Below are 27014 nucleotides of genomic sequence, written 5' to 3' on the forward strand. Positions count from 1 at the left end.
AAGTGCTATCGTATTTGAAGAGAGATAGGTGAGGGAGGGACACTGAAGAAAGTAGGATTTAATTGTGCTTTGGCCAATAGATCTTGGTGGAAGAGATCAGAAAAGTTAATAATGTGAGCAAAGGTGTACGTGAATGAAAGAGCATTGGGTGGGAACTCATGGAATAATAAAGAAAACCTGACTAGAGTACAAAGTTCGTTAGAGTGTAGTGGTCACTGAATCATATACCACATAAGAAATGAATGAGGGAGAAGAGGAAGCAAGAAGAAACTGAGAGATTTTTTATCTTTCAAAAATAGAGGGATAATTATATTATACAAATGAGATGCAGAGGAAGAATAGACAGAGGCATTAGATGGGGGAGGAAAACTCGTAGATCTGAAAACCTGTTCACATCGGGAATGGGTTAAATAGGTAACCCTACATATATACTAAGAAGGGTATAGCACCTTCCAAAATCTATAAAGAAATAAGGAGAGAGGGATCAGTTGACGGGGAAGCAAAGGGTGTAGGAAGAAGACAGGAGAGGGATCCATGGGTGGGAGGGGAAGATGAAATAAAATCAAGGCAAATTAAGGAGCAGAATTAAAGCAGAGTCAGCAGGGATAAGAAAGATATGTTTTTGTGTGTATATGTATATATCTACGTCCTGCATGCATAAATACATCCTTTCTTAACTATAGCTTGCTTGGAGATGGGGAGGTGGGGGTGAGGGAGATTGAAAGGGGACAAAAAGTATAAAGTAAAAAATGTGCACAGCAGAGAACAAAAGAACAATTTACAAGAAAGTAAGGAAAAGATAGATGCTTATGAATATGATTTCTTCTACTAATATATATATGTATATATATATTTTTTTCTTGAACTGGTTATTTGATGCTATATATTTTGGATCCTCGCTGATGTTCTACTGGGCACAAGACAATGTTCTCTTTTGCTTTATTTTATTGCAATAATAAATAGAATTCTCTTCTATTTTTCTTTTTTCTTATTTTGTTTTTTAAAATAAAATAAAATTTTAAAAAAGAATAGAGGTATAGCCACTGAAGTGTGTAGTCATTGAAATTCTAGGATTGACAGAAAAGCATGAGTTACTTTTAATGAGGGAAGGGCAGAAAATCTCTGGCAAATGTAGAGGACTAGCAACCTTGGAAGCTTGGTAGACATGGGCCAGCATTATTATTATTATTATTATTATTTGCAATTTATTCTTCTGAAATCTCAGAAAACTTAGAGGTTGAGAAGTTGAAGTTAAGTGAATTAATACAACAAATGTGATGAAAGCATAATTAACCTTCCCTCATAATCAGTCCCTCTGGATACTTTCTTCCCCATGCTGTCCCAGAGTCCCAGGAGGCATGAATGACAGATAAGATTATTCTCTGACTGTAGAAATTTGGATATTTTTCTATAGTTCCTGTACTTGGTACCAACAACTAATATCTTCTTGCTACATATATGCCTTGAGTAAATAATGAATCTTTTTTTTAGGATCCTTATTTGTAAAATGAGGAAATTAGACATGCTGATCCTGCCAACTTTAAATTCTCTTATCTAAAAGGATAGTGGAATAGATGCAAAGATGAATTCAAAGTGATGTAACATGATGGATTTGAGAAGGAAAGGTATGAGGGAAGCATAAAGAATGACATTTGGCCATCTGGATTAGACTGTAATACAGATTTAACAGAGGATATGGCCCTTTTGTTGGACCTTCAAAGAGGGGCTGGTTTTCCATAGATAGACACAGGAAGTAGCAGTATGCTCCAAGAATGTATGGCAGCATGAACTTTTAAAATGGAGCTAGAAAAGGACTGGTTAGAAAATGGGGAAGCTGGGTGGTGTAGTAAAGAAGTTAGGAAGTCCTGAATCTGAATTCACATCCAGGCTAAGACACTGCCTAGCTGTGAGATCTTAGGCAAATCACTTAACCTCCCTCTACCTCTGTTTCCTCATCTTTCCCAGTGTTCTTGTGAGAATTAAACAAGATAATTGTAAAGCTCTTAGCATTATGCCTGGCACATAGCAAGCACTATATATATATATTTATTGTTGACTTGTTTTTTCAGTCATATTCTTTATGAGTTCATTTGACATTTTCTTGACAAAGCTATGGAAATGGTTTGCCATTTTTTTCTCCAGTTCATTTTATAGATAAGGAAACTGAGGCAAACAGAGTAAGTGACTTATTCAGGGTCACTTATTTACTAAGTGTCTAGGGAGAGATTTGAACTCAAGAAAATGAGTCTTCCTAACTCCAGGCTTATCACTCTATCCCCTATATCTCCTGGCTACTGCATATAGCTATCATTATTATTATGAGTATTATTATTATGGAAGACTGCTAGGTGGCATAATGGATAGAGCTCTGGATCTGAGGTCAGGAAGATTTGAATTCAAATTTGGCCTCAGACACTTACTAGCTGTGAAACTCTAGAAAAGTCACTTAATTAACCCTTGTCTACCTCAGTTTCCTCATTTGTAAAATGGGGGTACTAATGTAAAATGGGGGGTTGTTCTTGTTTTTATTTATAGTCTATCTTCCCCCAATAGAAAGTAATCTCTTTGAGAGGAGGGAGTTTCATTCTTTATCTTTATATCCCGAAAACCTATGTAGCACATGTAGCAGCCACTTCATAAATGCTTGTTGATTGACTGGTTTGTGATCAAGTACAAAGTGATTTCTGTTGCATAATACAGAACCACTTTGCCTCCTCGTTTATTTGGATTTGCTCATTGGACATTTGTTGTGCTGAAGTTCACTTTTGGGCTTGGCCTAGATATTTTGATGGGTATGTGTGGGTATTTTCACTCATGATCTCCACCATTTCTCATCCTATATCATTCTAGTGACATATGTTTTTCTATAAAAACCACCACAGAAGCTCCACTCAGCATTTTGAAGGTCAGAGGAAGCATTGGTTCTCTTAATAGCTTAGGGATATCAAGAAAACATAAATACTTTTAGGCTGTCCTTGAAAAAGATTTCATAGTACAAATTAGATTGTAAAATGAGTTGTGGAGAAATGGGGAGGAATAACTGGATTTGAGTTTCCATGCTGGCCCTGAAACTAAACTAGCCACGAATACCTAAGCAAGTCGTATGTTACTAAGTCTCAGTTTCCTTATCTCCAAAATGGGAATGATAATACTTTCTCTAGCTACCTCAGTGGGTTATTTGAAGAAATTGCATTTTAAGCCTTTAAGATATTTATAAATGTGAGTTGTTGTTCATTCAGTTAGTCAGCAAGCATTTATTGAATTCCAGCTGTGTGAATAAGTGTTGAGGAAGATACAAAGTTTAGCTAAATCATGGTTCTTTACAATATGGAGCCTATAGTTTGTTAGGGGAATAAGATAAAAATTCAAGTAGCTATTTATGTTTGTATTTTCAGTCATGTACACCTCTTCATGACCCCATTTGAGGTTTTCTTGGTAAAGATGCTGAAGTGGTTTGCCATTTTTTCTGCAGGTCATTTGACAGATGAGGAAACAGGCAAAAATGGTTATGTGATTTGCCCAGGGTCACACAACTGGTAATAATTGTCTGAGACCAGATCTGAACTCAGGTTTTCCTGACTCCAGGCCTACACTTTATCCATAATACCACATAACCCTCCATTGTAATAATTTAGATGGGTGGTGATTGAGGAAACTAGGTGGTACAGTGAGTAGAGTGCTGTCCTAGAAGGAAGAGCTAAGTTTGAATTTGGCCTTCAGCACTTATGTAACTGGGTGAGTTATGTGATTTGTTTGCCTCAGTTTCCTCATTTGTAAAAAGGGGACAATAACAGCATTTCGTCTCCATAGTCTCTTTCTGGATGTGGGTTGCTCTTTCCATCACAGGTCTATTGAAATTATCTTGAATCACCTCATTGTTGAAAAGAGCCAAATTCATCACAGTTGATTATCACTTGGTTCTGTTTCCTTCACTCAGCATCAGTTCTTGTAAGTCTTTCCAGGTTTTTCCCAAATCAGCTTGCCCCTCATTTCTTATAATATTTCATTGCATTCATATGCCATAACTTCTTCAGCCATTCCCCAACTGTTGGGCATCCACTCAATTTCCAGTTTCTTGCTACTACAAAAAAGCTGCTAGAAAGATTTTTGCACCTGTGATCCTTTATTTTAAACATGAAGAAACTGAGGCCCAAGGACACTAAGTGACTCACCCAGCATCATACAATAGTGTCAGATGTAGTATTCAAATCTGAATCCTCTGACTACAAAGCCAGCTCTTCTTCTTCTGTATCACACTGCCTCCTACTCCTCATCCCTCCTCTGAGGACCCCCACTAATTTCTCTGCTGACAGGATCTTCAGTAGATATGTTGGCAACTGCAGGAAGACTCAATATCCTTGGCTGTATACATATTCATATATACCACAAGATAAATATTTAGCTTCCCGTATATCTGTAAAGGGATGCGATGTATGCTATATATACAGACTACATAAATAGACTTGCACCCACAAGATTCTGTCAGAAGTTCTGTCTCTCACTGTTTATTTCTTGGCTTTATGCCTATACCCCTGGGAATAGAGTGTAGATTTTTTTTTCTGGAAATGGAAATATCATTTCAATGGCCAAGGAAAATGTTCATTACTAGTTGTCCTGAATCTTGAAATTAGGTGAGAGTGTATTAAAAGACTTAATGAATATTAATTAGTGAGGGAGACTCTAATGTTTTCAGCAGATCTATAACCAAGTTGCCTGCATTAATTTGCACTCATCTAGGTTCAAACCTCTTCCCCACAAATGTTTGTTGGATTTATTTGCCCAAAATCTTGGCCCAAAATACAAGTTGACCAATAGTAAGAGACATTTTACAAATGAGAACACCAATTAAAAAAACCCATGACAGCTTGCTGGAAATTAATGAATCTGAACAAATTAAAAATACTACCTTTAAATATTTTGCCAATAAATAGAAAATGAATATAATGCTTAGGACAAGAAGGACTTTAATACATTTATATTTAACTGACTGTATTTTAGTCACCAAATATCTTCTCTCCAGATTAAAAAAAAATGTTGTTTTTTACAATTTGCATTTGTTTATATGTTGCTTTGGAAATCATCATAATAACAGCTAACATTTATATAGCACTTTCTAGGTGGCAGTCCTTAGCTAAATGTAAACATTTTATAATTTTATAATTATTTCATCTGATGTTCACAACAACCCTGGGAGGCAGATGGTATTTATTATCTCTATTTTACCCATGAGGAAACTGAGGCAGAAGTTAAATGATTTGCCCAATATCATACAGCTAGTCAATGTTTGAAGTCAGATTTAGACTTGGTTCTTCTTGACATGTGTTCTTTACCTATGTTTTATTTCCTCCAGTTATAACAGTCCTATAACAATAGCTTGAATTTAGAGTTTGTTTTCAATACCTCTGAAGTTTAACTATATGTTTAGTCATATTTTCAGTCATGACCCCATTTGAGGTTTTCCTGACAAAGATACTGGCCTGGTTTGCCATTTCCTTCTCTAGTTCATTTTACAAATGAGGAAACTGAGGCAAACAGGGTTGAGAGACTTACCCAGAGTCACACAACTAGTAAGTGTCCAAAGTCAAATTTGAACTCAGGAAGATGAATTTTTCTGAATTTGGATCACACTCTTTGCACTATGGTGCCACCTAACTGCTCTACTATATGGCCATCACTTCATCTCTGTCTCAATTTCTTTGATGTTCATAAATGTAAAACATTCATAAGGCTTGTACTGTCAACCTCATAGGGTTGTTGTTATAGGAAATCAATTTGTAAATCTTAAAATGCTACAGAATGTGAGCCATTAATGTTATTATTATTTAGTTGTTAAATGTTAATACTATTTGCTGCTAATATTACTATTACTATTGAACCCTTTGTGTACAGAATATTGAAGGAGTTTGGAATAGGAGAGAGATAAAAGATTAAAAACATCTGCCCACAGGCTATTTGTGAAGACAGACTATACACTGTTGGAGAATGTTGAAGAACATTTACAAGACAGTATACAAACATATTTCCTTTCCTACAGGCTGTTAGCATGGGGGTGTTGACTGACTGGTAATGTGAAAGAAAGGTCAAGCATGTTCTGTTTGGCCCCGGAAGGCAGAATCAAGAGGCAAAGGGTGGAAGCTATAAGTCACTATAAGGAAAACTTTCTTAACAATTCAAGCTGTCCGATAACAGAATGAGTTAACCTGTGATGAGTTCCTAATCACTGTAGGTCTTCAAGCAGATGCTGCATGGTTTGTCAGAGATACTGTAGAAAAGGGATGCTGCTTCAGGTGGAGGTTGGTATAGATAATCTTTAAACTATCTCTAAGTCTATAATTTGAGAATTTAGTCCTTAGACGTCATTTAATCTAGGGATTCTTAATCTAGGTTTCTTATACCCCAAAGCGGCCTTTGAATCGATTTCAAGGGATCCATGAACTTGGAAAATGGGATGCCTAGCAAGGTAAAGTGATTAACCCAAAATTCTATGCAAGTAGAATGGAGGCTTTGGAGGAAGAAACTTTCATGTAATGGCTCTAAGTAAAACAAATGGGGCTTCACTTCTCAATTTGTCTAATGAAGATATGGGACTCGAGGCTTTCTAGAGTTTTTTCTAGTTCTATGTGTATGATTCTATCCCCTTCCAAATTAGAAATTGAATGAGTCAGAGTTCTAATCCTGGAACCTGGACCATTTATTCACAATAATTGGCATAAATATCAATTATTCACTTTTATCTAGCACTATAAGGTTTACAAAGTAATTTCCTTATAGATTATTGTTATGAGGTAAATAGGGCAAGTTTTATGCTCCCCATTTTATAGATGAGAAAACTGAGGTTCAGGATGCTTAAATGAATAGTTTTCCAGGATCACAGCCCTAGTCAATATTGGAGCTGAGATATAAATCCATGTCTCCTGACCCCAAGTCCAGGACTCTTTCCATTCACTATCCTCCCTTCCACTAGGCCTCAGTTTTCCAATTTCTCTGGGGTTCTTTCCTCATCTGACTAAAGAAGAATAGTTGAGATGATCTCTAAAGTCCCTTTCAATGCTAACATTCTGTGATTCAATATCTCTTTGGGAATTGTTTCAAGATATTGTGATATATTTTACAAAAAGTATTCTCGATGTTGACATATCACAGAATCTCAGAGTTGGAAGAAAACTTGATCATTTATTTCAACTCCTCTGGAAGTTGGAATGCCTTTCTCTATATCCTCAAAAATTGGTCATCTAGTCTCTGCTTGAAGACCTTCAGAAGTAGGAAATTCTTCATACTTTGAGGGTGGATCTAATTTCTGGAAAAAGCTCAAAGTATTTTGGAGCCCCCTCTGATGAACTGGAGTGTTTATTCTGGAGGTGAGAAGATTTAGGAAGCACATGATCCCTATTCTCAAATGTTAGAAGAAGAATTAGATCGATCCCCTTGGCTCCAAAGGGTTTAATTATGATTCAGTGGAAGTCACAGGGAGTGAGGTTTTGAGTTATTCTAAGAAAAAGTTGCTTAACACATTGACCCACACTTAACACCGTATACCAAGATAAGGTCAAAAATGGGTTAATGATCTAGACATAAAGAATGATATTATAAATAAATTAGAAGAACATAGGATAGTTTATCTCTCAGACCTGTGAAGGAGGAAGGAATTTATGACCAAAGAAGAACTAGAGGTCATTATTAATCACAAAATAGATAATTTTGATTATATTAAATTAAAAAGGTTTTGTACAAATAAAACTAATGCAGACAAGATTAGAAGGGAAACAATAAACTGGGAAAATATTTTTACATTCCAAGATTCTGATAAGGCCTCATTTCCAAAATATATAGAGAATTGACTCAAATTTATAAGAATTCAAGCCATTCTCTAATTGATAAATGGGCAAAGGATATGAACAGACAATTTTCAGATAAAGAAATTGAAACTATTTCTAGTCATATGAAAAGGTGCTCCAAATCACTATTAATCAGAGAAATGAAAATTAAGATAACTCTGAGATACCACTATACACCTGTCAGATTGGCTAAGATGACAGGAAAAGATAATGACGAATGTTGGAGAGGATGTGAGAAAACTGGGACACTGATACATTGTTGGTGGACTGTGAATGGATCCAATCATTCTGAGAGCAATTTGGAACTATGCTCAAAAAGTTATCAAACTGTGCATACTCTTTGATCCAGCAGTGTTTCTACTGGGATTATATCCCAAAGGGATCTTAAAGGAGGAAAAGGGACCCACATGTGCAAAAATGTTTGTGGCAGCCATTTTTGTAGTGGCTAGAAACTGGAAATTGAATGAATGCCCATCAAATGGAGAATGATTGAATAAATTATGGTGTATGAATATTATGGAATATTATTGTTCTGTAAAAAATGACCAGCAGGATGATTTCAGAAAGGCCTGGAGAGACTTACATGAACTGATGCTGAGTGAAATGAGTAAAACCAGGATATCATTATACACGGCAACAAGAAGACTGTACAATGATTAATTCTGATGAACATGGTTCTCTTCAACAATGAGATGATTCAAACCAGTTCCAATTGTTCAATAATGAATCTCAGAGAAAGGACTATGGGAAATGAGTGTGGACCACAACACAGCATTTTTACTCTTTCTGTTATTGTTTGCTTGCATTTTTTGTTTTCCTTCTCAGGTTTTTTTCTTTCTTTCTAGATCTGATTTTTCTTGTGCAGCAAGATAATTGTATAAATATGTATACATATAGTGTATTTAACATATAATTTTTAACATATTTAACATGTATTGGACTACCTCCATCTGGGGAGGGGATGAGGAGAAGGAGAGGAAAATTTGGAACAGAAGATTTTACAAGGGCCAATGTTGAAAAATTACCCATGCATATGTTTTGTAAATAAAAAGCTATAATAATAAAAAAGAAAAAAGTCCCCCCTAAAAAAAATTGTCTAACAATTAAAATTGTTAAAATAGAATGAGTTGCTTCAGAAAGTCTTCAAGTAAAGGCTTGTTTGGTATATTTTGAAGGGAATCCTTGCTTTACATAGGAATTGGAGGAAATGATGTTCAAGATCCTTTCCATCTAATAAGATTCTATCATCCTGTGATTGACTGATAGGATGTTGGACTATCTTCTTTTTTTTTTTTTTTTTTTTGGACTATCTTCTTAAACTGAAATTGAAATTGAAATATGAAAAAAACTAGCTTCCTTGTTTGAATGAGTATAGAGACTTGCCCTTTCTCAGTTGTCTATGTTGTAACCTATATATTTTTTTCTAGTCAAGACTTCACAAATAACCTGTTTCTTTTAGACCATGGATCTTTTAGACTATAGCCCAAGGGCCAATACAACTTTATTTAAAAATGTAAATCACAGGAAATACAAAATCAGGCAGTGGGCAAGATTTGCTCCTAGCACAGTGTCTGGCATGTTGTATGAGCTTAGTAATGCTTGCTGAGTGATTGAAGTGCATACTCCACTCATAATTGGTTTAATAACAACTTTATAAATGAAAGATTGATTATTATTTATAATAATAACACCTTTGGAATAAGATCAATGAGGAGATTCTGGGACTATGCTGTGGAAGAATGTTATTGAGGGGTGTGCTGGAACCAACTTTGTAAATTTTCTGTGTGAGCATTTATACTTTAGATGTCAGAAAATCCACAAACTCTATAAGCCAGATCTTGATTTATTGTTTTCTTGGTTGCCTAGACTTTTAAAAAAATTATAAAGAAAATGTTAATAATGTAGATTAAATTTAAAAGTGTGCTGGGAGTATAGTTTTGTGTTTGGTTGGTTGTTTTTTGGAGTCAGTTGCTAAGCACTTACCATTACACCACCAGTCTTATCCAGTAGTACTCACATCCATCCCATGCTAAAATGGAACCACATATTAACATTGAGGATATATTCATAGCTCTAACATTAGACTATCTCTTTATAAACTTTTTTCATTTCTTTTTCTTAAAATTTTTTTTTAAACATTCATTTTTTTTAAAATTTGAGTTTCAAATTCTCTCCCTTCTTTCTACCTATCAATTTATTTCCCAGGATGGACAATAGAGATGACATGCCAATCAATCATGAGTCTCTGATGGCAAGTTTTGACCAGAGGATCCTCTGATGAGGGACAAGGATTGGGGACAAGAGAGGAAATATAATGAATTAGCTTTCTAGATGCAGTTAAAGTGTATGAGAGCTCTACAAGGATAGGACTTCTTGGTTAAAAGGCCTCTTTTTCCCTGGGTCCCAGAGTCTCCTGGCATGGGAATTATACCCTTTGGACAGTCTAGCCAGGAATGAGTCTAAAGAAGCAGGAAGTAAGTGAGTGGAGCTTGAAGCTGTGTTTTCTCCTTTTATGGTCAGGTTGCCAACTTGCTCTTTCATAGTGATAAACCATCAGATTATGTTTGTGATCAGGCAGAAATAGCCAAGTCTGTTGGGAGCTGGGGGCCCTCCGTGGTTCCAAGGGCAGGCTGGAGAGGGAGCTGAGAAGGGATTTGCCAAGTTGCTTTATCTCCTGGGAAAACTCACCCTGGATGTAGAGACCATCTGCCTCTTTTCACCAGGATTTTTGAGATGCTAACCACTTCTAAGAGAGTGAAAAATCCAAATCTTAGGGAAAGATTAAGGACTCCTTTTTACTTACTCGGCTGTTTAGAGCTCTATGGAGGGGGAGGAAGGAGAGAAACGAAGATGAATTTTGTGAGCCTGGGAGGCACAGAGGGCTGACGTGAGGTGTCTTCAAAAGAGCACAAGGGCTCAAGTATTTGGAAGCTAGACAGTAGAAAGTTAGTTGGCAGCTTTGGTGAAAGATCCCTTCTAGCTAATATGACTCTCTCATCCATGACTGCCTTTTAAGGGAGAAAACAAAAACAATTATTTCCCCTCTCCATGTCATAGTCAAGAAAACTGAGACTTTGGGATAAGGATATCTGGCAGAATTTACCCAGTGTTACATAGAGTAGGTAATGGCAGAGGCAAAATTTAAATCTAGGCTTTCTTTTCAGGATCCAGAATCAAATCAGGGCTCAAGGAATGAATGGAATAAAAAACACCAAGATATTTGAGTCTGCTTTTATTCTGTGGTTCCAGAAAATTCACGGTTTGATAACTATATGGAGCATCAATTTCTCCTATTAAACTGATCTCAGATAGCTTCCCACGCTTTGAACCAGAGCTTTTAAAGATGGGAATTTCCCAGGCCATAGGTCTCCTAGCAGTCTCCACTGCTAAGCAGCCCTTTAGCTAGCATTCTCACGTCAGCCTCCCTCCAATTATTATCTCTGAGGTCCTGTGCAGTGCCCTCTGGCTAAAATTTGACACACATATTTCTCTCACTTTGGGCATAAACTTTTTTGATGAGTGGGAAAATTATTCTACTTTATCATCGATGAAAATGGATTAAAAAGATTTATTTGTCTCACAATTACAACTGCTTTCTTAAAATAGTTCCAGATCTTTGTTTATCTGGGTGATGTGACTTTTCCTACCCTCAATTCTGAATTTATTTGATATCATTTGATATCCTATTTTCTTTAAAAATTTTGAATAAGCCTTTTATTTTTAAAATACATGCAAAGATAGTTTTCAACATTCAACCCTGTAAAGCCTTGTGTTCCACATTTTTTTCCCCTCCCGTCTTCCCTTTCCTCTCTCCTAGATAGCAAGTAATCCAATTCAGGTTAAATATGTGCAATTCTTCTCCACATTTATCATGTTTCACAAGAAAAATCAGGATCAAAAAGGAAAAGAAATGAGAAAGAAAAACAAAAGTAAGCAAACAACAACAAAGATGAAAATAGTATGTTGTGATCCACATTCAATCCCCATAAGTCCTTTCTCTGGATGCAGAGAGGATTATCATACTATTGGTGGGAAATAACAGATGGAGAAAGACAACTTTTTTTTTGAAGCAATAAATTAAAGATGATAGAAGGCTATCTTTGGTGTCTTGCAAGACCTGAGTCCCTCATGCCTCTGATGCAGACTAGCTGGAACCTTGGGCAAGTCAATGGCTTAATAATGTGGGCAATTCTCCAAAGCTACAAATTACAGATCACTTGCCAGTCTGTACTGGTGGAAGGAGTTTTCCCATGAAAATTTCTTAAATTAACCCCCAAAAATTCCAAAAGTTGCTACACTTGATAGAGATAGATAAGGGATTCTGTTTTTAATGCTGCCTTTCTCTGAACCTCATTTTTTCTCCATCTCTGTTAATAGAATTTTACTGTATTGGTCTCTATCTGTGTATAGCTGGAAAGCAGGCCTTTTCCCAGATCAAACCAAACCAAAGCAGAGTTTTGAGATCAAGTAGCATTTTAATTAATCCCTTTCAGAGTGAGTAATACAGTTTGCAAACTGGAAGCTCTCCATAGCAGGAGTCCCATTTGTTGTAGTAAAGGCAGAGATTTTATAAGCAAATCATAAGTGGAAAGGGAGGAGGAAGGTAGAATGCAATACAATCATTTTCAGAGCCTGAATGCTTTCCTACCACAAGCCCACTAGTGCACAACAGAATGGATTTTCTCCAATCCTGTGGGAACAGTTTTTAAGTGATTATTTCAAATCTCAAGGGGTCATTACTTGGTAGAGGATAGGACCAGAGTTCTGTGACAAGAACAGGTTTTGCAATCTTTGATTCACTTCACTTAAAATACATAGGAGAACATTATCAAGAACTGATTGATCATTTCAAGCTACATTGTAAGACTGACTTTTAAGTCAAAAAAAGCTCTCTCTCTCTCTCTCTCTCTCTCTCTCTCTCTCTCTTTCTCTTTCTCTCTTTCTCTTTCTCTCTCTGACTTTTAAACCTCTAACTACCAGCTAAAGCACTTTTATCAGCCCCAAGGCTTGAAGTTCAGATGGCTCAGGCTTGAGCTTTTTTGAGACTCTATAGTTCCCACAAATACTCAAAACTCATTCCCTGGAGGAATTTTATAAATTAAAATGGATGGCAAAGGAGAGAAAGAACGGAAGTTTTAAAATCCCTTTGCTATTTTCTTTTCTTTTTTCCCTTTCCTTTGGAAGACTAGCACTATATGATTCTGCCATGAATTATCTCCTTTGTTCACTTGGGTAAATGAGTTAGTGAGAAGGATCTGGTCTTGGTTTTTGCCTTTGATCATGTGGGTATTCTGTCAGATTGGGATGACTGCTTGTGAGTAGATGCAAATCAAACAATTTATAGTTATAGCAGTGGGTTTTTTGTTTTGTTTTGTTTTGTTTAGTCTGCCTCTCTAGATTGTAAGCCTCAGGTAGGTAGGCAAATTCATTTTCAATATACTTTGTAAAATCCCACTGTATACAATGTTTATTCCTCTCCTTGCCACCTCTCTAGTTTTTCTTCTCACTATTCCTAAGATTAGCTATACTTTTATTTTTTTTTTGTTAGCTATACTTTTTAAAATAGTATTTTATTTTCCCCAATACATGTAAAGTTGGTTTTCAACATTCACCTTTGCAAAACTTTGTGTTGCAAAATTTTCTCCCTCTCTCCCCCTTCCTCTCTTCTCTAGACAGCAAGTAATCCAATACAGGTTAAATATATACAATTCTTCTAAACATATTTCCATATTTATCATGTTTCACAAGAAAAATCAGATCAAAAAAGGAAAAAAGTGAGAAAGAAAAAAGAAGTAAGCCAACAATAACAACAAAAGTGAAAATACTATGTTGTAATCCACACTCAGTCCCTATGGTCCTCTCTGGATGCAAATGACTCTGTCATAAGTTTGTTATATTCAATTTTATAAGCTTTTATTTTAATAGTATTTTATTTTCCCAAATACACACAAAGATAGTTTTCAACATTTACCTTTGCAAAACCTTTTGTTCCAACTTTATTCACTGTCTTTCCCCTCCCCAAGACAGCAAGGAACCCGATATAAGTTAAAGTGCATGTCTTCTAAACATTTCCATATTCTTCATGCTGCCCAAGAAAAATCAGATCAAAAGGGGGAAAAATATGAAAAAGAAAAAAAAACACAAGAAAACATACAACAAGAGAGGTGAAAATACTATGCTTTGATCTACATTCAGTCTCCATAGTTCTCTCTCTCAATGGAGATGATTCTTTCCATCACAAGTCTATTGGAATTGTAATGGCTCTAGATTATTTTCTTATAGGAGTGCAAGATCATTTTAGAGGTTCTTTTCATAGAGCAAAAGGCATTTTTAAAGAAGTTTGCTGCCTAGGGTCCTAGCTAGGAGGGAATGCTAGCTATAGCATAAAGGAATCGCTAATCTGGAGACTTTGGGAAATGACTGGATACAATTGCCCAATCATAATCCTCTTGATGCTGTACTCAGGAAACTATGAGTCTTGGGTTTCCCTTTGAGTTTGTTCTTTGACTAGTCCTGTGGCTCTGAGCTAGGGATACTTTGTTAATCCTTCCCTTGACTCTCCATAAATCTGGAGAACCAAGTAGGAGCTGCTAAATGAAAAGTCTTTAAAGTGAAATTAAGAACTTTCAATTCTTGATTTGATTCTAATCTATGGCTTTTTCCTTTTTTGTTCACAGACCGGGAAGATCAGTCTATCCTGTGCACGTAAGTGAAGCTGCTGTTTTCTATCTGTTTAATATACATATGTAGACATCTACTTGTATTCTTTCTCTCTCACTTTTCCTCCCTCCTTCCCTCTGATTTCTATCTTATTTTTTTCATCCTGAAGCCAACAATGAATAAATTGAGTATTTCCACATACAAAGTACAACAGAGAAGTAGAATTTTATATGAAAATCAGAATCTTTCTTAGAAACAGGTGGCTTTTTTATTTTAGATATCTAACAACCTCATAACTTTCAAAGCTTTTGTCTTTGTTCTCTTTTTTCCTAAAATTAATTTTTATCAATTAACAAAAATCTATCTTCTGTCTTTCCTTCCTTCATTAAAAAAAAAAAAAAGAAAACCTTGTAACAAATATGCATAGTGAAGAAAAACACATTTTCCCCATTGGACATATCCAAAAACTCTGTGTCTTTTTTAGTACCTTGAGGCCAACACTTCTCTGTGACTCTTCATTATCAGTCTTTTGGAATCATGGTTGATCATTGCCTTGCTCAAAGTTCCTAAAATCCTTTAAAGTTATTTCTCTTTACAGCATTGTTATTATTTTCTAAACTGTTCTGATTTCTGCTCACTTCACTTTGCATCAGTTCATACACATCTCCTTAGATTTCTTTCCTTCCCTTTGATTTGCTTAGGTCTAAGACCTTTGCTCTTTCATTAGCTCCATCTCTGCCTCTACCTTTGTCTCAATTTTTTTTTTTTTTTCATAATCCATGATCTGGCTTCTCCCAAGTCTTTTTCCCTGTTTCTGGCTCCCTATTTTTTCTAAAGTTTGATTCACCCTACACTGAAGGAAATTTAACTTTTTTAATGACTGAGCCCCAGGATTACATTCTTGGGTTACTCCCCAAAGATTTGGAAAAGAGGTGACATGGATGAGTGGAAAGTGAGAACAACCCTACTTTTTTTTTTTTTTTGCTAGTTTCTGAGGAGGAAGGAATAATAATAGCTGGGATAAAATCCCTGGAAACTCCCTAGAGGCATGATATCAGAGGAATAGTGTTGGCTTATTAAATGGAGAACTTGAAGACTGACCTCTTTTGAATATTGAGGATAGGAAGAGAATAGAGCTTAAAATGGGACTAAAGTTATATATCTCCACTAGATACTAGAGGTTTCTAGTATAACCAGGAAGAGAGTTTGAGATCTTGGTTCCTAGCTCCAGGGCATTAAACCATTGACGGTAATCAGAGGCATGCTTGGGTGATAGTTAAGAGACTAATGATTTTAGAAGTCCCTACACTGATTATATAGAAGACTAGAACCATCTAAAGATAGTTCTCCTCAGGTCCCAATTCTTAGCTGCTACTGAATTTCCGGGATTGAGTACAGAGACAGGTGTGATACAGATTTCTGCTCCCAGAGGCTATGGATAGGATAGCTGCCTCCTCTCTGGAGGTGACTCACCCCAAACAGCTGTATCTTGTATCTCTCCTAAGGCCAAAGCAGAGCCCTATAAAAAATGCACTGTTTCTGATGGACTATAGATTACTGCTTTTTTTTCCTTTCCCTGAATAAGTTCTTTGTCTTTCATGTAGGATGATTAATGGATGGCTTGTTCCCCTCTGGACTAGGACCCCAGTTAGTTTGTTTTTCCATTTGGGTCAGCTTTTTCCCCCTTCCTTTAAAAAAGACAAAACAAACAAAAATGTCCTAACAGTTGCTCATGAGCTTTTTGTAAGGTGGATTAGTATTCTACTATCCCTACTCCTATTCTGAAATTATTTTGAATATACACATATATAAAGGTAATTTGAATGTAAGATATTGTAATTTGAATATATAGCACATGGATTTATCACTATGTGTGTGTATTTATATAGTGTGTGTGCATTTCTTTATATATGCATTGTTCCCATACTGGACTGCCTTCACCTTCAGTAAAATGTGAGCTCTTTGAAGGCAAGACTTATTTTGACTTTTGTCTTTGCATCCCTGGCACCTCACACAATGCCTGGCATGTAGTAGCCCCTTAATGAATACTTGTGAAATTGAATTTCACACAACTAAACCATTGATGGAAATAAATAATGCAGTAATTTGGGTTCTAATTCTATTCACTTGAGGACTCTGGCAATTCCTGAGAGACTATTTTTCTAGTAAAATATTCTGCCTTCCTTTCTTATCTCAGGGGAATATAATAAGAATAAAATGAAGTCATAATGAAAACTGTTACATAAGTTCAAAATATAGCTAATATTTCATTATCAGCATCATTTGAGGGTACAGATCCAAAACAGATCTTTTAAAATTATAATTCACTTTAGAATGCGCTGTTTTCGTGTTTTTACTCTGAAGATAATAATAGTTCACTGATAAATGGTACTTTACATACATTAGGTATTATTTCATTTGATTTTGACATATACTTTGTGAGATAAATAGTATTATTATCCCCATGAGATGAGGAAATTGAGATTCAGAGATGTTAAATGATTTGCTCAGAATCACACAGCTAGAAAGCAATAAAGGCAAGATTCAAATCTATGTCTTCTTTCCTCTAAGGACATTCTATCTGCCATACTAGGGTACATTACCTCTCATTTACTCATTGGGCCTAATCCAGTACTCATAAATTGTGATATAATCACATGTCATTTAATCTTTGAAGACGCTACATTTTAAAAAATGATAAAAATTAGAGTAAGAAAATCTGGGTTCTAGCCTTGGCTTTGCCACTAATCTACTTTGTGATCTTGAGCAATTCACTTTATTTCTTTAAGTTTCAGGGCCCTGTAAATCGAGAAACTTGGGCTACACAAACTCACTAGACTCAGGGGAACTCTTTCTTATGAACTAGAAAATAGTTCTGAAAATAGTACTAAGCAACTGTTAATGACCTTTGAAAGCCTGGAGAATCAGAAACATGCTGTACAAATTAGAATGAAATTAAAAATTAAAATCCTAATTTAAAAAAGCATCTGGAAACTATAGATTGCTGAATTTTGACTTCAACCCTTGGAAGAATTCTAGAATGAGCTATAAAAGTGATGGCGTCTGAAAATCTAGAAAATCTAGAAAAAAAGAGAAAATCATCTTTGAGAGATAACATAACTTTATTAAGAACAGGTCATGCCATGTCCTTTTATTTTCCTTTTTTTTTTTTTTGGACAAATATATTGATAAGACAAGTAAATACTAGACATAAATAATCTGATATAAACTTTAATTCTGTTTAATTGTTTTTCAGTCACATCTGATTCTCTATAACTCCATTTGGGATTTTCTTGGCATAGATATTAAGTGGTTCACCATTTCCTTTTCCAGCTCATTTTATAAATGAGGAAACTGAGGTAAACAGAGTAAAGTGCTACAGGTCTAGATTTCAGCAGGATGTCTAACAAAATCTCTTAGGCAGATTTATTTCTCAGTCTGGCCTCAAATACTTACTGTTTAAGCCTGGGCAAATCACTTAACCTCTGTCTTTCTCAGTTTCCCTATCCCCATAAAAAAAGGGGCTAAGAGTAGCCCTTACCTTTTAGAGTTCTTGTGAAAAGCACATGTGATATTTGTGAAGTGCTTCACAAATTTTAAAAGTCTATAAAAATGCTAACTGTTCTCGTTATCATTATTCTCCCACGTGGACAAAATGGGATGAGGTGATGGATAATAATAATAATAATCTCTGACTGGAAGTAGATTTGTTTAAATTGCTGAACCTAAAGAATTGTCATCAGTCATCAGCTTGATTGTGACTTTGAATGGAAGTCTCTAGCTGAGGATTCTAGGGATCTCTGCTTGTCTGTGTGCTGCTTTAAAAAATTTGTTTATCAGTGAGCTGAATGAATCCAGGGATGCTTTTCAAATTTACAATAATTAAAAAGCCGGGAGAGATAGCTAACACATTATACAACAGGGTCAGGATCCAAAAAGATCTTGACATTGGAATGAATCTAATAGGGTTGAATGAGAGCTACCATCTAGTAATTGATGGGTAAGAAAAATTAGATTTTTTTCTCCTTGATCCCCAAAGGCAAAACTGTAAGCAATGGATAGAAGTTGCTTAAAGGCAGATTTAGGATAGATATGAGGAAAAACTTCCTGATAATTTTAATTATCATTAAGGATAATAATAATAGGTAATAAAAAATTTAACACATAATATGTCAAGTACTTTATATTTATCTCATTTGATCCTCACAATAACCCTCATTATTTAGGTTTTATTATTATTTCCATTTTACAGATGAGAAAACTGAGGCAAACAAGATTAAGTGACTTGCCTACATAGCTAGTATATTTCTGAGGCCAGAGTTGTGCTCAGGTCTTCCTGACTCCAATTTTGGAACAATTAACTGTGTGAAATAGTGAACCCAAATTAAAATCAGAGACTCTCAGAGTAAGAAAAGCAAAAGGAAATTTATTAGGATCTCTAAAGAAAGAGCAACTCCTAACAAATAAGGTATCAATAATGGAGTGCAAACTGCAAACACAGGATTATATAGAACCTAATCAGAAGCCCTCACCTCACCCTCTGACCTTTTCTCACATTGGCTGGAGAGTTCTAATTTACCCAGAGACTAAATATGAACCCCAGAACACACTTTACCTATTAGGTACTTAGATACGAATGAAAAAGAGGTGGGGATAGAAAGACAGGATCAAAATGTTTGTTTATCTAAGACAATTGAATACCTGAAGCATTTTAGCTATAGCTCAACTTGTTATTGTTAAGTCTCAAATCACAATTAGGGTATAGGTTGAATTCGCATCCTTATGAGAGGTCTTCATTCAGTTTATCTTATATCCCACCATGAGAGGGTCTGCCTCAAGAGATAATGGATATCTTTTTACTGGAAATTTTCAAGGGAAAGCTGAAGGCCACTTTGGGAAGATATTTTGGAATAAGTTCTTGTTAGGTTTGGGTTGGATTTGCTGGCCTCCAAGGAACCTTCTAGCTTAGAGAGTGTGTGATCTCTGCTTCTGAAGTCCTTCCAACTTTAATATTCCTTGATTTTAACATCCTAATTTTAAAATGTTTATATTCAGTGAGCCAAGGCCACAGATGTATTGGATGAGAGGATGAAATCAATTTAGGATTTTAAATTATCTGTGGATTCCAAGATTGTTGAGTTAAATACATTTCTCTTATCCTGCTGTCCCCACTTGTCTGATTATTTGTAGCCAGCATGAACAATGGAAGCAAATACAATGAAATGGAATGGCTTGGGATCTAGTTGAACCCTAGAATACATTTCTAGGTCAGAAATAGGGCTGAATTCTCTAGTACCTTAAATTGGCTTTAGTAGTCAGTCAATAAACATTTGTTAAGTGATCATTATGTTCCACACATTGTGCTAAGCAGAGAGAATACAAAGAAAGATATTAAAAAAAAAAAACAGGCCCTAAGGAGCTTACATTCTAATAGGGAAGACAACTATGTACAAACATATTATATACATTGGAAATAGTCTACAGAGGAAAGGTGTTAGAATTCAGCATGATTGGGAAAGCTTTTTATAGAATGTGGGATTTTCTTTTTTTATTATTAAAGTTTTTTATTTACAAACACATGCATGGGTAATTTTTCAACATTGACCCTGGCAAAGCCTTCTGTTCCAAATTATCCCCTTCTTTCCCCCATCCCCTTTCCAAGATGGCAGGTAGTCCAATACATGTTAAATGTGTTAAAATATATGTTAAATCCAATATATGTGTACATATTTATGCAGTTACCTTTCTGCACAAGAAAAATTAGGTCAAGAAGGAAGAAAAACTGGAAAGAAAACAAAATGTAAGCAAACAACAGAAAGAGTGAGAATGCTATGTTGTGGTCCACACTCAGCTCCCACTGTCCTCTCTTTGGGTGTAGATGGCTCTCTTCATCACTGAACAATTGGAATTGGTTTTAATCATCCCATTGTTGAAGAGAGCCACATCCATTAGAATTGAACATCATATATAATCTTCTTGTTGCTGTGTATAATGATCTCCTAGTTCTGCTCATTTCACTTAACATCAATTCATATAAGTCTCTCCAGGCCTTTCTGAAATCATTCTGTTGGTCATTTCTTACTGAACAATAATATTCCATAATATTCATATACCACAATTTATTTAGCCATTCTCCAATTGATGGGCATCCATTCATTTTCCAGTTTCTGGTCACTACAAACAGGGCTGCCACAAACATTCTTGCACATACAGGTCCCTTTCCCATCTTTAAAATCTCTTTGGGATATAAGCCCAGTAGTAACACTGCTGGGTCAAAGGGTATGTGCAGTTTGACAACTTTTTGAGCCTAGTTCCAAATTGCTCTTCAGAATGATTGGATTCATTCACAGTTCCACCAACAATGTATCAGTGTCCCAGTTTTCCCGCATCCCCTCCAACATTCATCATTATTTTTTCCTGTTGTCTTAGCCAATCTGACAGGTGTGTAGTGGTATCTCAGAGTTGTCTTAATTTGCATTTCTTTGATCAATAGTGATTTGGAGCACCTTTTCATATGACTAGAAATAGTTTCAATTTCTTCATCTGAAAATTGTCTGTTCATAGCCTTTTCCCATTTATCAACTGGAGAATGGCTTGAATTCTTATAAAATTGAGTCATTTCTCTATATATTTTAGAAATGAGGACTTCATCAGACCTTTGAATGTAAAAATGTTTTCTCAGTTTATTGCTTTCCTTCTAATCTTGTCTGCATTAGTTTTGTTTGTACAAAACTTTTTAAACTTAATATAATCAGAATTATCTATTTTGTGATCAATAATGTTCTCTAGAACTTCATTGGTCACAAGGTCCTTCCTCCTCCATAGATCTGAAAGATAAACTATTCTATGTTCTTCTAATTTGTTTATAATATCATTCTTTATGTCTAGATCATGTACCCATTTTGACCTTATCTTGGTATATGGTGTTATGTGTGGGTCAATGCCTAGTTTCTGCCATACTAGTTTCCAGTTTTCCCAGTAGTTTTTGTCAAATAGTGAATTCTTATCCCAAAAACTGGGGTCTGTGGATTTGTCAAACACTAGATTGCTATAGTTATTGACTAATTTGTTCTGTGAAAAGGTGGGATTTTCGTTAGGACTTGAAGGAATCCAGGGAAATAAAGAAGCAGAGATGAAGAGGAAGAACATTCTAGGTATGGGATGACCAAGTGTTTGTTGGTACTCAGGAATGGTATTCTTTCAGCTATATGGACATATCCTACTTGGGAAAAACCAGAGAAATCCAGAGGGATAGACACTTTGCTGTTAATATTGAATCCAAGAGGATAAACCATAGAATTCCATGAGGGAGGTCATCCTTGCATGACAGCATGGTAAAGTGGAATGAGCTCTAGGTTTCTAATTGGAGAATTGGGTTTAAATCCCACCTTGGCTGTTTATTTGCCAAGTGACTTTAGGTAAATCATTTCCCATCTCTGTTTTATATTTCTAATCTATAAAATGAGGAAATTATGCTAGATGCTTTCCCTTCCAACTTTAAATCTAAAGCTAAACTATGCCTCAGGAAAAGATAGTGACATTCACAATTTTGGGGAACTCTGCCTCACTTAAATCAAGGTCACGAGCAAGTCAAGACATCATCCTTGTTATTGGTTCTCTTCAAGTATGAAAGCTGAACAACAACAAGAAGTCAAATAGTATGCTATATAATTCTACACTACAATTAATTCCTCTTGTACTTTCCACTTTCTATTCTGCAAGACTGGGAGTGTCTAAAACTAGGAAGCTAATGAAGAAAATGCACTGGCCTAGAATCATTCCTGCTCAGCTTTTGGTGGTGCTGAAAGAGAAAAGCCTTTTTAGGATTATCAGGAGATTATATGAGTTGGCATAAAATATTCTGGCTTTGGTTCAGAGGTAATGACCAGACCGGGAAGCCAAACAGATCCTGTGATCAAGAGTTCTTAGATAGTTAGCTAACTTTTCTGGCTGCTGAGGCTGATTAAAGAAGGCTGATGTTTATTTCTAAGAGGTTTTTTTTTTTTAAATCTATTTCCTTTAAGTACAATTTGAGGTAAGGAGGTGACTAATCTTGGGCTTATTTATTTACTTACTTACTCTTTGTTGGTCTCAGTTTTTTTCATCTGTAAAATGAGGGATGGCTTATGAGGTCCCTTTCAGTTCTAGATTAATGATTTAAAAATTTTGTGCCTTTGAGAGAATATGGCAGGGTTAGAGTTAGAAATCATAGCATGCAGGAGGGCTCTTGTGGAATGGAGGCTGGAGATGTATATGACCAAACATATGGAATGGGTGTTGAACCTTCAAACCTTCAAACACAAGGGTTCTTCACCTCAGAAAACAGTACCTTCTCTCTCTTTTTTTTTTTAGATTGATAAAAGAGGTTTATTATTAGATAAGCAAAGTTGAAGTATAGGCGAAGGTAGAGATAAGGAGGGCACTGGACAGAGGGTCCAGTGGACAGAGGGTCCTCACATGGTAGCCATATTTGGAATCTCTGCCAACAGTACCTTCTCTTAAGCAAAATAATTAAGTGAGCTGGGAGTGGGGTTGAAATGTAAAAATCCTACTTACAACTATTTGTGTAAAATAAATTAAGCTATTGTGGGCCAGGAATCCATGTGAGTTTATCTTCTGGACCAAGCTGGTTTAGGTGTGTAACAGAGTGGGAAAGAGGATGATATATATGCTTTTAGCAGGAAGATAATAGAGCATGGATTAGGAATGTTATCTGCATGATCAGTGTGTCAATTAGTTTTACTTATCTGCTTTCCTTTGCCACAAAGAAGTTATATTGAGATAGGACAGTGAAAAATGGAGGGATAGATAGGTGGTATAGTGGGTAAAATACTGGGCTTAGAATTAGGAAGACTCATTCTCATGAATTCAAATCAAGCTTCAGACAATTCACTAGCTGTATGACCTTGGGTGAATCACTTTACCTGTTTGCTTCAGTTTCCTCATCTATAAAATGAGTTGAATTGAAAATGGCAAACCATTCTAGTACTTTTGCCAAGAAAACTCTAAATGGACTCACAAAAAAATCAGATATGACTGAAGCAACTCCACAACAAGAATTGGGAAATGATGGGATTTTAAAAAGTCATTAATAAAAACTTTTTTTTTTCAATGAGAGAGAAAATAGTTGGGCTGTTGTTTTCATTAAAGATGACCCGATAAGAAGAGCAGTAGGATTGTAAGGGAAACTAGAATAGTCTTTATTCAGTAGGTGATGAAGTCTAATACGTATAGAGATATAATTCTGGAAAATCCATGTGGCTAATATTGGCTCATCTATCAAAGGAGAGGACTGGACTAAATTTTCCCAAGATCCCTTTCGACTCTAACATGCTAGGATCCTCCTACTTTGGGAAGCAGTGGTCAATCAACAATATATTAGTAAAGTATTTATTAAGCACTTACTAGTACCAGGCAATTGCGTTAATCATTAAGAATACAAATATAAGCAAAAAGAAAACCAGTTCTTTCTTCAAGGAGATTACTGGTAAGAAATAAAGAGATGGCTGACTTGGGCGTCCTTCTTAAAAGGTCAAGGAATTGAAAGGATAATAGTGAGGAAACAGATGCTAAAGAAAAACAGGGAATGAGAGATTCTGCCTTCTCTCTGAAATTACTTCTAATTTTCCATAAGTATGTGTGTTTCTTGTTTGTACATAGTTGTTCACAGGTATTCTCTCCCATTAGAGAGTGAGCTCCTTGAGAGCAGAATCTGTTGTTTGCATTTCTTTATATCCCTAGTTCTTAGCATTTTCTCTGATACATAGTGGGTGCTTAATAAATGCCAGATAATTTACACAATCTATGGAATCTCAGAAGAATCATTTAATCCTCTATTTAAGTATTAAAGGGATAGAGTTCTTACAATTCTTTCCAGTCCAGTCCAGTCCAGTCCAGTCCCCTTACAATTCTTTCCAGAGATTCTGTTCTCTAATTTAGCGATCATGATTACTCCTCTGTTTAGAGAATCTTACCTGGTTTGGAGGAACAATCTGGGTAAAGTTAGTTACTAATAAAAATAGGAAGATGGAGCAGAGAAGACAATTACATGAGGAATTTTGAGTAAGGAGTGATATTTTTTACTCCCAGATTCTGTGCCCACTCTTCAGTGTCCCTTCTTACTTCAAGTATTACAAAGTATTTGAGTGTGAAAAGAGGATGATCCTGAGTTCAATTCTGGTTCCAGTCACTTACTAGTTATATGACTCTGGGCAAATCATTTAACCCTGTTTACCTTGGTTTCTTCAACTATATAATAAACTGGAGAAGGGAAAGGAAAATCACTCCAGTATTTTTAAAATAACTTTTTATTGATAGAACACATGCCAGGGTAATTTTTTACAGCATTATCCCTTGCATTCACTTCTGTTCCAGTATTTTTTTTTTACCAAGAAAACCCTAACTGGGGTTATAAAGAATCAGACATGACTGAGAATGATTTGACAAACAATAAAATTACTGAGCCTCTTAACAAGTGCTCTACTCATAAATATAGGATATATATTATTTGAATCAAAAATATAAGCCAAATTACTTGAGGCCCAAATTTTCAATCAGCCTGCTCTCAAATGCTCCTTGATTATTCTATATACAGAATTCTGTTTTATAGTATGGGAGAGGTGATAGTAAAAAGCAAGTTTAGGGAAGAGGTATTAATGGTGGAACTAGTGGGTTTAGAGCCAGGGATCTTAACCTATTTCGTGTAATAGATGTAATAGATAGATAGAGGCTCTGCTGAAGCTTGTGGATCCCCATATCATTTTCATATCGTTGAAGTTAATATAAAATTTCAGTTAGAGTTTAATAAAAATAAAGATGTAATTTTTTTGTCATTTAAGTTTTCTCTGAAATCTGCATGCTCCTAGAGAGGACATTGACCCTTAAAGAATTTTGTGGCCCTCAGGTTAAAATTCTCTGGCTTAGAGTTAGAATTTAAAAGCAAAAGAGGAGTTCCAATTACTATATTTGCTCATCTAGTACTTGCACTTTTTAAGTAACATTTTGGCTATAAAATAATAATAACCTTTTACAGGAAGCTTTACCTTGAATTGCACATGTTTAACGTATATTGGATTGCTAGGGGAGGGGGCAGAAGGAAAGGGAGAAAAATTTGGAATACAAAATTTTGCAAAGATGAATATTGAAAATTATCTTTGCATGCATTTAGAAAGATAAAAAGTTATTATAAAAATAAATAGAAAATAAACTTTTAAAAAAGTTTTTCCTTACTTTCCTTACTTACCCCCTTTTAATTCCAGTGTTTTCCCTCTTTTGATCATTTCCTATTTATCCTGTATATAATTTGCTTTGTATCTATTTGTTTTCATGTTTTCTCTCCCAATAGATTGTAAACTTCTTGAAGGCAGGGACTGTCTTTTGCCTTTTTTATATCCCCAGCACTTAGCATAATGTTTGATACCTAACAGATACTTAATAAACTTTTATGGATTGATTAATTATTATTCCCATTTTATAGATGGAGATGCTGAGGTCTCAAAAGTTTGAGTAATCTGCCTAGGGTTATGTAGGGTTATTTTTAAAAAATAAAAATTAGGAAAATATTTTTAAAAAATATTTAAATCTAGAGTTAGTTGTCATGCACTGCTAACCTGTATACATGATCAACTATGACATGGAGAGGAACATTCCAATTAATGAATCATGATAATGTTTACAAGCTGAGTACAAAACAATTAACAAAAAAAGAAAACTAGCTTGACATAATATTTTAACTTTGATCAAAATATAAATAAGTACTTAAGCAAACCTGGGATCAAGAATGAGGTTTGTGGCCCTTCCAGGGTATGATAACAGACAGTGAGGTTAACATGTTGTTTATACAGTATGACTTTATTATCATCTCTTAATATGACTTGCAATAAATTAGTTAGACCCATGGAACAATCCCAGAGATTCCCAGCTTCAAAACTGAACCAATCCTTAAAAAAAAAAAGAAAGAAAGAAAAGGCTTTTCAGTTGGGAAAGGCAGAAAAAAAAAGGAAGGAAGGAGGGAAGGAAGAAAAAAATCTGAAAAACAGCCTAGGATACTGAAACTGTTTTTCTAAAGCCCTACATTATTACTCAGGGATAGCTCTATATTGTGCTAACACTGGCATTTGGAGTAAAAAGTGGTAAAAGTTTTGTGTCCTTTGATATTCTGGCCCTTGATCTAAAAGTGTAATTAATACATGGAAGATAACAGCATAACAAATCTAGTATGCTAGATTTGGAGTCAAAGGATATGAGTTCAAATTCTGACTGTGACATTTACTGCCTATGTGACTTTGGACATGTCATTTAAACTCTGAGGGTGAGAGTTTTCTCATCTATAAAATAAGGAGTAAGACAGTTTTAACTTTTTTGTGTATCATATGCTCTTTTGGGCAGCCTAGTGAAAGCCATGTACCTCAAATAATGCTTTAAATACTTTAAAAATCATAAAATAAGATATATAAGATTAAAAAAGAATCTAATTTAATGAAATGCATTTATCAATATACATATATACATATATTTTTA

General features: G+C 35.3%; 1 protein-coding gene across 3 annotated transcripts in view; it reads left to right on the forward strand.

Moving 5' to 3' along the window:
* MYH11 (myosin heavy chain 11) overlaps positions 1 to 27014 on the forward strand; it is a 127876-nt gene that overhangs the window by 33012 nt on the left and 67850 nt on the right. For all 3 annotated transcript variants that reach the window (XM_051962715.1, XM_051962696.1, XM_051962706.1), the window contains exon 4: positions 14513 to 14540. In XM_051962715.1, coding sequence (XP_051818675.1) covers positions 14513 to 14540 — 28 coding nt within the window. The remainder of the gene's footprint in view (positions 1 to 14512; positions 14541 to 27014) is intronic.

Source organism: Antechinus flavipes, chromosome 1 (assembly GCF_016432865.1).
Source record: "Antechinus flavipes isolate AdamAnt ecotype Samford, QLD, Australia chromosome 1, AdamAnt_v2, whole genome shotgun sequence".
In the NCBI taxonomy this organism is placed as follows: domain Eukaryota; kingdom Metazoa; phylum Chordata; class Mammalia; order Dasyuromorphia; family Dasyuridae; genus Antechinus; species Antechinus flavipes.